The sequence below is a fragment of the Dipteris shenzhenensis genome, chromosome 9 (assembly GCF_047967505.1).
Source record: "Dipteris shenzhenensis isolate YYH24624 ecotype China chromosome 9, Dip_SZ_1.0, whole genome shotgun sequence".
Classification (NCBI taxonomy): Eukaryota; Viridiplantae; Streptophyta; class Polypodiopsida; order Gleicheniales; family Dipteridaceae; genus Dipteris; species Dipteris shenzhenensis.
In genome coordinates, this window is record NC_141604.1 from 38,254,415 (window position 1) to 38,270,907 (window position 16,493).

At 45.7% G+C, this 16,493-nt stretch overlaps 1 protein-coding gene across 1 annotated transcript in view; it reads right to left on the reverse strand.

The window, feature by feature from the left end:
• Positions 1 to 1,449: 1,449 nt before the first annotated feature.
• Positions 1,450 to 16,493, reverse strand: part of LOC147898605 (mechanosensitive ion channel protein 10-like) — a 153,966-nt gene continuing 138,922 nt past the window's right edge. Inside the window, exon 9 of the mRNA XM_087379203.1 lies at positions 1,450 to 1,596. Within this exon, the coding sequence (XP_087235329.1) occupies positions 1,450 to 1,596 (147 nt within the window). The remainder of the gene's footprint in view (positions 1,597 to 16,493) is intronic.

Sequence of the window (16,493 nt, forward strand, 5' to 3'; positions counted from 1 at the left end):
AGAGGTGAACTTTCAGCTGAGCTTCACGCACGAGGAGCCGATGTGTGGTTTGGCGACAAGAGTTATCAGATTGCCGATGGAGGCAAAGGTAGAGCAGGCACACTTCTGGCCCCTCCAGACGTGTGCGGAGTTGTTCGGGGTGGAAGCCTCCTTCATGAGGAAGTGGGCACGGAAGATCGCTATTGAGCCGGTATCCACCCTAGTACGATGCCGCACAGACACTGACGACTCCCCCTCCAAACCCCTGGCAAAATCACACAAGACAATCTTTCTAGGACAGGCACCCACCCATAGGAGAGCCTTGTTCCCGACTCCCTCGTCCTCATGAGCTGGACCATAGTGAGTTGGAACGTACGCGGGCTCCATGACCGTGTTCATAGCCAGCCGCACTCAAGCAATCCTTTTATGGTTACCTATCTGTTCGTCAGATAGGTTATACTATCTACTTGTCCTACAATGAAATTTTTTGATCCTTTATTTGCTGATCTCCGTGGACTTTGGGGACAGCCTCTTTGTAATATAAAGATACATGGATTTGACCCAAAAACAAGAGTGTGTGTACTAGCTGTTCTTCAATGGACAGCTATCATATGTTTTCTTTTCAGCTTTTTTAGCGTGTAAGTAGTAGGAGACAGCTATGAATGTACATTCTTCTTAATGAAAGGTTCTTTTACCCACAAAGAGAAAAAGTGTGTATAAGACCATTGTCCAAAGTGTAGTCTACACACACTTCATGAAGTCATTGGGGATATAACCACAGCTAGTTCCTATAGTGTGACTAAGTTTATGGTTTCGAACTTGTGGGTGAAGGTCATGTGGTTAACACCATTTATTTTTCTTTAAGAGAATAAGTTTGGGTATGTGCCTAAAATTCATCTAGATATATATTTTGAGGCTTTTTCTCTCTAACATCATATGCTAACGTTTTCAAGGAACAAAAGATAATTCTTTAGAAATGAAACGAATAATGCAACTTTCTTCAATATCTACACTAAATCTAGAAAATAAACATTCAACTCTTTCAAATTTTTGCATTGGATATCTTACCATGAAAGTTGTCAAAGAATAAATGTTTAAAGAAGTATCCTTCTCATATCGAGCCATATCAAACCAAATCCCACTACAAATCGTTGGAAATATGACCATGGATTGTACAAGGATAATATAATTAAATAAAATCTATTCGTATTTATAAGAATGGTTGAAGCGCCCTTTTTAAGGTAGGAAATTATTATTTCCACTATACACAAGCTGAATCAAAAAATTATTATCTACATTTACACATCATTGCAGTCCAAAAGATTATTGGGACTTTCCAAACCTCTTATGAGAATTCACTCTTAAATTGCCATTACAAAATCGATAGCTCTCATGCTACTGTACAAAACTTGCTCAAAAAACATATGAGCTGCCGTCTACTCTCTCTTCCGTCAAATAGCCACTGCAAGATTATTGCAACGATTGCACACTCATTGATGGGATTCCAGTAACATTGATCTCTTGCCCTGGAAGTTGGTATCCTACACCAAGATCCTCAAGTTGTTGCTTGAAATATAATAACATATTGCTTTTTCTTTGAAATCTCTCCCCTGGGTCCTACAAACACAATGCTTCAACGTTAATTTGAACTAATGTTCACATATTTATTTCATCAGATTACGAATGATGGAATTTTATATCTAACAGTACTTCTACTGTTCACTAGTCTTTGTGTGTGCTTTCTATATTGTTAGAAAGTGTGGTTATGTGAACTATTGGTTATAAAACATTGTAAAAAAGGGCCAAAATTTTAGATCTTAAACATAGTATGAAATATATAGGTGGCAAACTCCAAATTGAAGCGGTAAGGTAGCCTAAGATTAGGTGTTTTTAATTATTAAGTAGCACCCATAAGGAGGATGCGAAGACACATACAAAAAATTGAACATTTATGAAATAAATAATGGCACATCATGACCCTACTCCTCCACAATGACATCTCTAGAGCAATCTCCAAAACTAGCCCTTCCTTTAGCTATTGGAGAATAGTCACTGGTTCGTTCATGGTCTTAGGCAAGCTTTGATGTTCTCTCTTAGGTTCAATGATTGGCTATTGGAGAATAGTCACTGGTTCGTTCATGGTCTTAGGCAAGCTTTGATGTTCTCTCTTAGGTTCGATGATTGGCTCTAGGTTGGGTTTTGGCATACACTCTTTTTTTGTAAAACTAGTAACTATATTATTAACATGAGATCAATGTACATGACATTAGACTCCGAGATAGAGCCTAATGGGAGAACTCAAAAACAGTCAGAAAACACTTCAAGGCTAGTAGCATCCAAGTCCCTCGCAGCATAACTATCATATAGAGATTGCTTGAGGGACATTCTGAAGAAAGCATATGCCTGAGGAAACTGTTGTCCCATCCTAGAATGCAATCTCTGTGTCCAAATGGTCCATAGTACCCAAAAGCGAGTCCAGTGAAAGAAAAGGAGGAATGGAGACATCTGAGATGAGAAGCATCCAAACATCCAGAAGAGTTTCCCGAGTCTGATGGAGGGAAACCGAAGCCGCAACAAATGAGAGACATGAGTGATCAATATCCGGGAATGCGAGCAAGACCATAATAGATGAGGAACTGTCTCACGGTGATGAGAGCAACGGGGGCAGGAAGGGGAAGCAATGCGACGTGCTACCAATTTCACCCCAATGGAAAAAGCTCCCACTATACATCTCCAGAAGAAAAGCCTCTGTTTCAATGGCAATTTGGCTTTCCAAATTTTCTTGAGTCGTGATTGCCACCAGGATAAAGGCCTATCCAAATTCCAAAGAGTGTTGGCATGCTTATCAATCCATGGCGATGGAAGAAGAAATCTGTAGACCATCGAAGAGGTCAAATTGTGCATTGAAAGCGAACAGATAGCAGGGGATGGAGAGATCAGATTCCAGTCCAACAATCTGTCCTGTGCAAACAGTGGAGGAACAGGAGCAAATGGCTGCAACATAGTTGTAAGTATTCTCCAAATGGATCTATGATGTAGACCCAAAGGGAATGTCCTGCAAGCTGGAAATGATAGCATGTAACCTTGTTGATCCACTACATCTCCAACCGATCTTATGCCCAATTTCATTAGATTATACGCTTTAATGGGTGCCTGTAAAGCGAGGGGCGATTCAAACACCTTGCTCCAATGGATGGTTTCCAAGTGAAAGGAATTGCCATGATGAGAAGAAACACCTGTCCATTTAGCATAAGAGAGAATTCTCTTCCAATCATGAATGAAAGCAGTAGAAAGAGGACAACCAGGAATTTTCCCCTGAAATGTGGTCATGACTGCTTCCCAATGATCCGTAATCCAGTGCCCATATGTATGGGACGTCATGTTTCCACACATCGCTGATAACATTATGGCCCATGGCTGTTTTTGCTGAAAAATCAGCAATCATAGTACTTTTTCTTGCCAACATATGAAACTGAAGATTGAGAATATTCAGCCCCCCATGAGTCTTAGGTGAACAAACAGACTGTTGCCGCAAAGCCTTTTTGTGAGATTTGCTTTTCCAAAATATCTCCATGGCCTGGGACATATAGGAAGCCAAATGCTTATGAGACCAGGAAAGAAGAGGCAAATAAAATTGCACATATGCCATAATGATGGATTGTACTATCCGAAGTCGAACGTGTAGAGGCCAAGTGGATAGATGCCAGTATTCCAGCTTCTTGTTGATCTTTTGAAGCACCCATATGAGCTGTTGTTGCGGGGTAATATTCCAGCCAATGGGATACCCTAAGTGCCTCACAATAGTATGGGAAGAAATAATGTGACCTGGCCAGAGAAGTGCATGCCAATCAGCTTCTTTCAAAGCTAGAAGATTTGATTTCTGAAAGTTAATATGCAGTCCAGTAGCTATGCCAAAATTGTTCAAAGTATGCATCAAATGAGATAGGTCACTTTGAGAATTCCTGGGCATGAAATATGAGTCATCAGCATATGCCTGTGCAAGAAATGGCTGTGCCCCTGGAATTTGCAAGCTATGAAGCTGCCCTGTATCTGCAAGATGATCCATATGCAACAATAATGGGAGGGTAGAAATGGCATACAATAGCGAACTAAGGGGGCAACCCTGTCTCATTGAGCGGGTCATAGTCCATGTTCTTGACAACCCGCCAGCAAGCAAACATTGCGCAGTGGCATGAGAGTAGAGCCAGTAAATAATGTGAACCAGCCAAGGGCCAAATCCCAATTTATGCATAGTCTGAGAGATAAAATCCCAATGGACAGTATCAAATGCTTTAGCAATGTCTACTTGCAGGATGAGAACATCTTGTTTGGAATATTTAGCATACTCAATTGCAAGCAAAGCATTGGAGATATTGTCAGTAATCTGCCTTCTGGGAACAAACCCATACTGCCTGGGATGAAGTCCTGCATGCAAAATGAATCGAACCCTGAGGACAATCATTTTGACAATGAGTTTGTAAATGACTGGCATAAGAGATATGGGCCGCCAATCAGGCATTGTCTCAGATAACCTTTTTTTGGGGATCAATTTGACAAGGCCATGTTTCCAAGGAGGAAGAGATTGTTCTGCCCAAGCATGATTGATCATAAGAAGAAGTGTGTGTTTGAGATCACCCCAAAATGCACGGAAGAATTCAACAGTCAATCCATCCCAACCAGGAGAGCTGCCTTTACGTAAATGACTCAAAGCATCATCCAGTTCATTAAGCTTAAAGGGCTGCTCTAATGCATGAGCCTGTTCCCGAGACAATATGGGTTGAACATGCGTAAGGAATTGAGACCTGGCTGCATTCACTTGCACGGAATGATCAATCTGAGGAGAAAAGAGATGCTGGAAGTGACTAGAGCATTGCAATTCCAATTCTGATTCGGAGGTAGTCCAAGTGCCATCATCTTTCCTGATTCTGCAAATATCCTCCTTTCGCCTATCTGCGTGTAGGCTTTTAAAGAAAGCTTTGGAGGAGCAGCCCTTGTCCAAAAGAGGTTTCATGCGAGCTCGGATTTGCCACTTCTTTAATTTACGAAGATCATTTTGATGGATGATGTGAGCTGCATAAGCACAAGAATCCTGTTCAGAGTTTTGGCATACACTCACATAACTTCAGCGGTTCGTACTCAACCACTGCTCAATGATTGGCTCTGATTGAGCCTGCACCTCCTAGATGAACTTCTATGTTTTTTCTCTTCCTTTTCTAGTATGAAGTTAGAATATTCTCCAAGCTTCATGGAAAGATTTTCACAGTCAATCGTTCCTTCCCCTTGTCAACAGTTGGCTTCACTGGGAGGCGTCTACTGTCCCACCAAGTGAGGTAGCATCTGAACTCTTGCCCAAGCCAATTTCAATGGTTACTACATCATCATCCTTCAGTGCTAGTTGGCTGCCTGTATGGTATCATAGCAGGTTTTCGGCGCGCTGTCGCATGTGTGACACGCGGCGGTGGCAGCCATTTCTAGACTGGATGTGTGTGTGGTGCTGCGGAGACATCGGGATGCATGGCGGCATTAAGTGTGACTTGGATGGCAGCGATGCATATTCCTGGCTGCTTTCACTGCAGCTCCCCGTGGACTTTGGTGGTGGCTACCCGAGGACTTTGGTGGCAGCTGGTCTTTGTTTGCTTGGCATGGACTTCGGGGCAGCTTTGGTTTGTTGCACAGTGTCTCACGTCGCCTTGTTTGGGCCCAGCCTTGATTTGGTTGTGGGTCGCCTTTGGTTTGATCAGCAGGTCACTGTTGTGTACTTCGGGGTTTATCCACAGGGGGGTGTTGGAGGTGGTGTCCTTCAACCCTCGTTTGGGCATGTGGAGTATGGTTTAGATGAAGGGGTGCATGCGCTTGTGACACTATAAGATTTAGGGATAACTAATCCCATATACAAATAGGTGGCCTGAGTGGCATTGGATATATATGCCTCATATCACTCCCGGAATTTTTTGGGGAGATGAGGCATGCGTGGCTAGGAGGAAGGGGTTCTGGGACCCCTGCACTTGGCACTCCATTTGACAAGTGGCACCTCTGGTTGGCTGCCTGCATTTCCTATAAACCCATGTTGTGCACCACCACATTTATTGCAGTGAACCATAATTGATTACTGATCTCCAATAAATACCCCTCCAGTACTCTCAATATATAGGAAACGTCATTCCTACTTAGGTTCACATACGCTACGAAGTTACTATTTGCCCCATCCCATGATAATGCAAACAGAACTCAAAATTCCCTTCCATATGCATATCCACCGTGTTATATTCGGTTAAGGTAAAAATTCTGTATCAGTTCTTCAAAATTCATAGGTAAGGAACATATGATTCTAATACCCTTGGTATGACTAATTTAAATCAACTCTATATGTTGTTGCCAAAAACCCTAAGAAAACAAATAGTTCGATGTACACGTGGTGTTGCATGCTAGCTGATAGAGCAACACTCAACAAGACACTACAAGATATTATGAGCCTGCAATGTACAACTTTATGGGAAAAATCAAGAACTGTATGCCTTCTGCAAAAATTTAATGGGTTGTGGTATTATCCCATTATATCTATGGGGCATTTCTATCTATGCTTTCTGTGGTTTCCTTGTTACCTAACTACTTTAGTGCTGTAAGTTTTTATGTAGCACATGACAATGAGACCGCTCACCATTCTTTGTCAGTCTAGTATACTGACTGACTACTGAATTTCTCCAGAATGCTGTCCATGTGCTTTTATTGCAAAATGAAAGTAGTCTCTTGGTCTCTTCCGAATTCAATTCCTAAAAATAGTCAGTGTTCCAAGATGAACTTCAAACTCTCTGCTAAAATCTGTTCAGTAGATTGATCAGTCACGTCTCCCAATCAAAATCAGAGCATATACATAATATACTTCATACATCATTTTCTTCCCTTGCATTTTCTAGTAGAACATATGATCTGCATTTGATGTTGAACTAAAATCATTTCCCTAAAAGTGGATTTATTATATTTGGCAGATCATGGTCCTTCAATTGGCACATGATCTTATTCTCCTACAAACCTAAATGTTCCCTCCAAGAAGCTGTATACCCTAAGAAATTCATGTATGCATGAATTTCTTGATTGTCTATTAATATCCCCTTTGCTTTGGATATGGCGCCGTGCGTGTCCATTTGTTCCTTTTTTTTTGAGCCATTTGTAATTTATTCTTTCATGTCTTGCTAGTTCCCATATTTCTGTTCTTTTGCAAAGATGCTATTCTGTCATCCAGAGCTTTATCCCTTTCTGTCTGTATCTTCAAATTATAATGGCTCTACAATTGTCATGATAATTGCCATCAATGCACCATTGGAAACTTCCATTTGTGATCAATAAATTCCTAGATTTTATATGAAAATTTGGATTGTGTTCCTATCTCTCATTAATCTTTTGAGAATTCTATCATTCCTGTCTACTTCTTGTTTTTGTCTCTGACTGTTTTCCATTTCCACCCCCTTGTAAGTCTAAGGAGTTGCACTTCCTCTGAGAAAAATTGTATGAGCAAGATTTCATGAGCGATTCAAGATTAGCAATACACTCAAGGAGTGTTTACGTTACAGACTCTCAACTAACTACTGATAATCACGGGAGCTAGCACCATAACTTTCCACCCAGCCAACCTTGCTGGAGCGTGAGAGTACACACGGAGAAAATCAAAATCTGAAAACATACGTGAAGGTCCCTTCTCATTCTCTCACTAACTCCAACAAGCCCCATCTCCCTAGATGGATCTAGATGCCTCATGCCATCATTATAGGGCCTTTCCTAATGCATCTTTTTTTTTTAACCCCTCACTTGGGATACTTTGAAATCCTTTGCCCCTAGGCACATTTCTTGCATTAGGCCCTTAGCCTTGAATCCACCTAGTCTGGTGCTATCAGCCCTCACCTAGGACCTTGACATTAAAACCCTCCCGATCATTTACATGAAGCGCAAACACATATATTACAAACGTAGATCCTTAAGGGAAATGTCGACTGATTCTTCCGAGGTCATGCCACCTCAGCTAGAGCGTAACATTCCTTCCCTCTTCAGACATCAGCATCCTTGATGATAAAGTCTAGGAACACTCTCCGCAACTGGTATACGGATTCCCAGGTAGCTTCTGATAGAGGCTGACCATGCCATGCAACCAACACCGTGGGTATCTTCCGATTTCGCACTTGCATTGTTCCTCGGTCCAGGATTCTTGTTGGTTTGCGTCTTGCATTATCCTCTATCTCCTGAAATAAAACCACACCTTCGATTAGTGAGTCACCTGTATGCAAAAATTTCTTTAAACGAGAAACATGAAACACTGGGTGCACCTTGCAACCCTGTGGCAATTCTAATTTATAGGCTACCTTGCCTATTCTCTTTAGAATTAACCACGGCCCACAATATCGAGGTGATAACTTAGCACACTCTCCTGCAGTCAAAGACTTAGAGTGCGAAGGAACTCTGGTAAAACTTTTTCTCCTTCCTTAAATTCTCTTATAGACCGGTTTTCATCCGCATACGCCTTGGCTCTATCCATAGCCTGGCGGATATTAGCTCTCGCAAGTGCTAGCATCTCCAGCATCTGAACCACAAAGTTCACGGCACTAGGCACTCTCTGAGATATTCCAACTGTAGTTGGATTTGCTGGTCTATAACCATAATTCAATTCAAACGGACTAAACTCCGTAGAGGAATGTTTTCTATCATTGTAGGCAAACTCTAACAATGGCAACCACTTGTCCCATGTATGTTGCCTCAATGACACATACGCCCTCAGCATATCCTCTAAAATCTGGTTGACTCTCTCCGTCTGACCATCCGTTTCAGGATGATCCCCACTACTCATTTCCAACTCAGTCCTTAGTGTCTCAAATACCGCTGTCCAAAAATGATCGGTAAATTGGCCTAACCATCCACGCAGACGAAATATATGTCTAATAAACAAATCCGCCACTTGCGGGGCTCTAACAGACTCTCTAGTGGGAATGAAGTGAGCCATCTTGGTTAGACGATCAACCACCATAAGGATAGAATCATACCCTCCTTGTGTCGTAGGCAGACCCACAATAAAGTCCATGGAAATGCTCTCCCACTTACCTAGTGGTACTTCCAAGGGCTGCAAAAGTCCGGATGGCTTCACCCGTTCTGCCTTACTTACCTGACACGAGAAACACCGTGTCACATATTCATGAATATGCTTTTTCATCTTTGGCCAAAAGAAATCTCGCTTCACGAGATCATATGTCTTCTCGACTCCTGGATGTCCCGCACATGGGCTATCATGGCACTGTCGAATGATTCTCTGCCTGAGATCATTCTGACTAGGTACTACAACCTTGCCATTTCTTTTCAGCATACCATCCCTTATGGTATATCTTGCATATGTTTGGCCTTTTGTGGATGCCAGGTCATCCTTTTCTTTCCCGGGTCTAAACACATGAGCTTTAGGCCATAAGCTCTGGACAAACTCGTCCACCTTTTGAGTTTCTCTAATCTCGGTCATTAGAGCACTCTCTAATACCGTAAAACTCATATTGTGCATAATGCGAGACAACGCATCAGCAATCTTATTATCCTTTCCTCTTCGGTACCAAATCGTCAAATTAAACTCCTGCATGAGCTCTGCCCAGCTAGCTTGGCGGCCCCTCAAGTTAGGCTGTTTACAAAAATGTTTCAGAGTATCATGATCCACATCCACATAAAACTCTGAACCATACAAATAATGCCTCCATGTTTTCAAAGCATGTATAACAGCATACAACTCCAATTCATGAGTTAGCCAATTTCGCTGAGAGGGAGAAAGCTTCTTGCTTTCAAAGGCTACTGGCCTTCCCTCTTGAAGAAGAACCGCTCCTACTACAATGCCACTTGCATCGGTTCCTAGGAAAAACGGTTTCTGGGGATCAACTATTTTTAACACCGGTCCTGAAACCACAGCTTGTTTCACGGCGTTAAAACTTTCTTGTTGATTCTGTCCCCATATAAAAGGTACTTTATCTGAGGTCAGATCAGTCAATGGCGATACTATTTCGGAATATCCTTTGATATGCCTTCGATAAAGTTGGACAAATCCCAAGAATGATCGCAAAGCGGTCAGACTCTGAGGGATTGGCCAAGTTAGTACCGCAGCCACTTTCTTTGGATCCATTTCTACCCCCTCTGGAGTAATTATGAATCCTAAATATTCAAGTCTAACCATACACAATATAGTTTTCTTTTTATTTACATAAAGACTGGCTTTCCTCAAAGTACTGAACACTATTCTTAAGTGTTCGCGATGCTCAGTAATACTTTTACTGAATACCAGAATATCATCAAAAAAATGTACTACAAACTTTCCGATATACGGACGTGACGTAGTAAATCGTTTATAAGCATGATGAATGTAGCAGGAGCATTGGTAAGTCCAAAGGGCATTACCAAAAACTTATAATGACCAAACCTGCTTCTGAAAGCGGTTTTATGCACATCTTCAGCTCTAACCCGGATCTGATGGTAGCCACAATTAAGATCTATCTTGCTGAAAATCACGGCTCCATGTAATGCATCTAGCAAATCATCAATCCGAGCCATCGGATACTTGTGCTTAACAGTGATATTATTCAATGCTCTGTAATCTATACAGAGGCAAAACGTATCATCCTTTTTCTTCTTTAATATCACTCGCGAAGCAAAGGGTGAGAAACTTGGTTGAATCTGCCCCAACTTGAGGTATTCTTCCAGTTGCCTTCGCACCTCCGCTTCTTCAGTGAAACTCATTCGATAGGGAGGTCTATTTACAGGTTCTGCCCCCGGGATTAGTTCGATCTTATGCTGAACATTCTGCTCTGGAGGTAACCCATAAGGTAGCTCATCCCTAAAACAGTTAGAGAACTCCTCTGCTGTAAGATCAGCCAGCTTGGCCATTTCACCACTTTGCACAACATCGGTGCTAGCCGAAGAATCATCAACCGGCTCTACCGATGCTGTACAAAGGAATAAAAACTCTTCTTGAGCTTTTCGGATTTTCATCACGGAAACCAACGGTCCCTGAGGTACATCTTTCTCACCTCGTAAGACATAAAGCACATCATTCATCTTAAATTGATATACGTGCTTTTTCCAATCAATGGCTGGATTCTTTCTAAAATGCCACGCCTTACCTAAGGCTATATCTGCATGAGCAAGCTTAGTCATTTCAAAATCAAGCTATGCAGAGGTCATAGGCAGATGACAACAAGCCAGAAAACAGTTTAGAAACAACTCATAACCAACCTCAACAACCATCAAATTACTAATCAAAGAGAAATTTCACTTCCAACGCAAATCAAAGCCACATAGATCACAAGCGCCTAAGCTGCTGCTCCTCCCCGTGAGCTACTACCCTCCCCTCTCCCTCTCTCAGCCAGCCCCCTCTCCCTCTCCCTCTCCCTTGCTGCCCCCCCCTCGCTGCTCCTCCTCTCCCTCCCCTCCCGCCAGCCCCCTCTCCCCTCCTCCCTTACCCTCCCTCTCCCCTTCCTCCTCTCCGCCCTCCCTCTCCGCCCCGCGCTACCCCCTACCTCTCCCTCCCCGCCCAACCTCTCCCCCACCCATCAGCCCCCCCGCCCCCCTTCTCCTCCCCCATCCCCTCCCCCGTCATCCCTCTCCCTCGCCAGCCCCCCCCCCCCCCCCACTGCCCCTTTCTCCTCTTCCCTCCCCTGCTGCCCCCCTCCTCGCTGCCCCCTTCTTCTCCGCCCTCCCTCTCCCCCGCCAGCCCCCCGTCCCCTTCTCCTCCCCCGCCCCCCCCCCTCGCCCTCCCTCTCCCCCCCCGCTGCTCTCCCCCTCCCCGCTGCCCCCTTCTCCTCCGCCCTCCCTCTCCCCCGCCAGCCCCCCCGCCCCCTTCTCCTCCCCCACCCCCCTCCCTCCCCCACGCTCCCCCCCACTGCTCTCCCCCCCAAGGTTGTCACGACGGCAAAGTTTTCCCTTAAACTTTTTCACTTTTCTCTCTTTTTCCTTTGCTCCCCGGTTTGGTCCCCTACCGGGATCCCAAAGTATCCGCTTAATCTCGTGGGGTTGCCACTGCCTTGCTGACGGGAACCTCCAGCTGGCTGAAAGTCCTTCACCTTCACAAAGCTACCTGGGTCCTTCAGATGCTCAAAAGGAGAGCACAGAGCTCCTCCCGGGAGCTACGGTCCTGAAGAACCTCTCCTTCCCAAAACACTTGTTGAACCTCCGTGGGGCAAAAGCAATGCCTAAGGCTTACCCCAGAAACTTAGTACGAGTGCGGAAACACACCTGTGAAATCTGCTCCCCAAAACTCCTTAACTGGCTAGTTGGGACTAGCTAAATTTAGCTGGGGCTAAATTAGCAAAACTGCCAAAACGGATTGGCCGTGCCTCTAAAGTTAGCTGTCCTGCCAAAAAGAGAGGCCACCTGTCGGAATCGAACTCAGGAGATGGAGGTAACAATGCGCAGAACTTTTCGTCGGGCTAGCCAAGTGGGCTGGTCTTTGCTATTAGAAACAAAAGACCCCCACTTACTTATGACGTGAACTTGCTTCCACGCGTCCCGATCTTCCGCACAACTGCGAGGCGGACTCGAACGCGGGACCTCCTTCCACGAGCTCACCGCGCTAACCACTGAACCAACCACTTGGTTGATGTAACCAAACGCTCCTTCTTACCTATATTCTGTACTGACCCGAACGCGGGCGCTCCCAAAATGGACGCGCACCTTGCGAGCAGGGATCGAACCCGGAACCTTGGAGGCAACAGTCGAAGCGCCTATCGTTGGGCTAACCAAGGGGCCTGGTCACGGTTGGTGTAACCAAGTAAAACCTCTTAGTTATATTGTGTATCCGGTTGATCGGAGCAAAAGGGGGTCGGCCCCCTTCGTCGGCTCGCGACCTGTCTCCCCTGCCCGGAATCGAACCCAAGACCTGCGCGCTAGTACTCCAAATACCTCACGGCCCGACTAGCCACCGGGGCCGTGGCCTTGCTTGAGACTTCTCTTCCACGTTATGGTTATATAGAGGACTTTGACCCTCAGAGCTATGGTGAGCTCTCCGTCGCCATGCACACGTCGAACAGACGGTTTGAAGCGTCACTTTCCTTCTCCAGGTCCTGGAGCATCCGCGGGAGCGAGGGCACAAACAATAGAGCTCGCATCAAACGTGACGATGCTTTTCGTCTCTTCCGTCAAGTCCCGTCCAGTTCTGTCGACGGGTTTTCGTTGACGCTCGAGACCTCCGTCGACTCCGTGCTCGCGTTCCGACGCTCGGCTATGATCACAGATCTGGCCTTGTGATCCCAACGACCGGGTGCTTTGGTGTGCTCGAGGATGGGTTCAGAGAAGCTGTGGAGAGCTCGTATGAAGCCTCCCAAAACTTGGCGTGACGGAACTGCAGTTCCGTCGCCTTACGGTAGTCGATGGTGGAGTCTCAGACCATCGGTTCTCTAGCGTCTGAGCCCCGCTGGCCGAGCTGCTTTGTAGGAGGGATATTTAGGGAAGTCTTCAGATCCTCACGAGTTCTCAGATCAAACGACCCACTACATCCTCCGCACAGCTCTCTGTATCGACGACGCGACCTCCTGAGTGGACTCAGCGACCTACACGGCTTCTCCCACCAACCACCGTTCGTGCTGCCCTTTTGTGGGCTGCTTCTCCAAGCCAAGGGGAAGCCCTGGCTCGAAGGGTAGCTCCTGTCTTCACTTGCAAACGCCACACTCAACGAAGGGGAGGGGGATACGTCACAAGCCTCTCATCTACCTTCATTTTCAAAACTCAAAGACACTCAGGGAGACAAATGCTTTCGTATTCAAAAGGAAGGGTCCATGTGGTCAAAACGCCACAGGGAAGATTACATTGATGCAAAAGAAGAAGATCTCACACCCTCTCTCAGGATTACAACAGGAGCTCACAGCTCTTGCATACTCTTCCAGTTCTGGTCTCTCTCTCTGGACTAAATCCTGTGTGTGTGTGTTTTGAATTTTGGAGGGAGTTCTCTCTTTGGCTCCAACGTCCAGCCGCCTTCATTAAGGCCTCATTCCTCCTTGGTACCTTTTTCTCCAACAGTTACCTTGAAGGGCCAATCAATTCAAATCCTCCCGTTTGAATTGAGCCCCTCCAAAGCCAAGGTTGGGAGTCCAACCTCACCATGGGCTGCTCCCCTTGGTTAGGCCTAAGGATGTCAAGGGTTGTCCTCCCCTTGACCCAAAAGAGGGTAAGGATGTCCTCCTTGTTGCCGATGTCCAGTCCAAAGGATGTTGATAAAAGAGGGGCGGACTGAGGCTCAGTCCCTTGTCAGCGGGCCACCCGTTACATTCCCCCCCTTTTTCTCTTGCTCTCCCGCTTCTTTGGAAAGGGGTGTGAATCATTGTAGCCGCGCACGATGTCCACGAACCGTCATAGAGAAGGTTCTGTCCTCCATGAGTCTTCACTTGAAGGCTGCCCCTTCCAGTGGCAATGGTACAACCTGTTAGGCCCGAACTGATTCGGTCTATCACGGTGTGCCATGATTCTCTCGAGGTCTTCACCCTCTCCTCGATCCATCACTAGAGCTGGACCTCTATTCCTCTGCTCACGATCTGGATCATCATCTTCTTGAGCACCCTTCAACATGGAAACGTGAAAGGTGGGATGAATATGTAGATGGGGAGGAAGCCGTAGACGGTAAGCCAACTTGCCTACCCTCTCAAGGATCTCGTATGGCCCGTTGTACCTGCACGCAAGACGATCCGTGAGCTCCTTTGGCATGCTGAACTGCTCAGGGTTCAGTTTGAGGTAGACCTTCTCGCCAACCTCGTACTCTACATGCCTCGTCTTCCGATCTGCAAACTTTTTCATCCTGTCTTGAGCTTTACCCAGCTGCTCCCGGGCAGTTTTACGCCTGGTTATCCACTCCTCGTGGAAGGCTCCTCCTGCTGGAGCTACTCCTCCTGCAGTAGATAGTACAGCTGCTTCCCCCGGAGCCAAAGGCTGATACCCATAAGCTAATTCGAAGGGGGAAAATCCGGTAGAGGAATGCTGCCAGTTGTTGTAGCAGAATTCTGCTGCATCCAGATGCATGTACCAATCAGCCTGGTCTCCCTGGACATAGTGTCTGAGAAAGTCCTCCACAAATTGGTTGGTCCTCTCAGTTTGTCCGTCAGACTAAGGATGATACGAGCTGCTAAATGCAAGCTTTGTCCCGCACATGGCAAACAGTGTGCTCCAGAAACTGCCAGTAAACCGTCCGTCTCTGTCAGACACTATTTCCCTTGGTAGACCATGGTGTTTAACCACGAACTTGAAGAAGAGTTTTGCTGCTGCTGGGGCATCCAGCGTACCCATGTATGGAATGAAATGAGTCTACACACCACTACAAGTATGCCCGTATGTGCTCCGCTGTTCGGTAGACATGTGATGAAGTCCATGGAGGCACTCTCCCATGACTTTGTTGGAATGTCAAGTGGTTGAAGAAGTCCTGCTGGCTTCATCCTTTCGGCTTTATCTTGCCCACAAATGCGGCATGTTCTTACATATGCATCCGTATCTCTCTCCATCAGTGGCCACCAGAAATTTCTTGAGAGTAACTCAAGAGTCTTTTGCTGTCCCGGATGGCCTGCCCACTGTGGCTCATGATGCTCCTGAATCATCCTCTTCCTCAAGCCTCCTATGCATGGAACATACACTCTCCGCTGCTTGAAGTATATGATCCCATCACGTACCTCTATGTGTGGCCTCTTTGCATCAGTCCTGAGTAGCTTTTTGGCAAACTCATCCTCTCCATACCCTGCCCTGATTTCCTCCAAAACTGTGGATCCCTGCAGAATCTGAACTGCAGCTAGGTAGGGAACTCGGGAGAGGGCATCCGCTACTACATTCTCTTTACCGGGCTTATACTTGATGTCAAAGTCGAAATTTGCCAGAAAATCTTGCCACCTAGCCTGTTTGGGTGATAGCTTGGGCTGAGTCACAAAGTATGATGTTGTGACATTATCTGTGAAAACAGTGAATTTACTGCCCAGTAGATAGTGCTTCCAAGCTCTCAAGCAATGGATTACTGCAGTCATTTCCTTGTCGTGAGTGGGGTAACGGGTTTCTCTATCGATCAACTTCCGCCTCTCAAAAGCTATGGGGTGCCCATCTTCAAGGAGTACTCCTCCTATAGCAAAATCAGAAGCATCCGTCTGTACCTCAAAGGGTCTCTCAAAGTTTGGAAGGGCTAGGACGGGCTGGCTGCTCATGGCTTCCTTCAATTTCTGAAAAACACTTTCATGCTTTGGACCCCACTTCCACGGTGTATCCTTGCGGGTGAGATTAGTGAGGGGGGCTGTAATCTCACTGTACATATCTATGAAGGACCGGTAGAATGAGGCTAACCCATTGAAGGCCCGCACATCATGTACACCCTTCGGAGTAGGCCAATCTACTATTGCCTTCACTTTGCTCTCATCCATCATGAGTTTACCTTGGGTCACCTTGAAACCCAGAAAGTGGATGGTCTCCTTGGCAAAGTCGCACTTGCTCTCTTTCAGAAACAGCCTGTCTGTCAAACACTTCTTTTAAATGCCTTACATGCTCTTTGA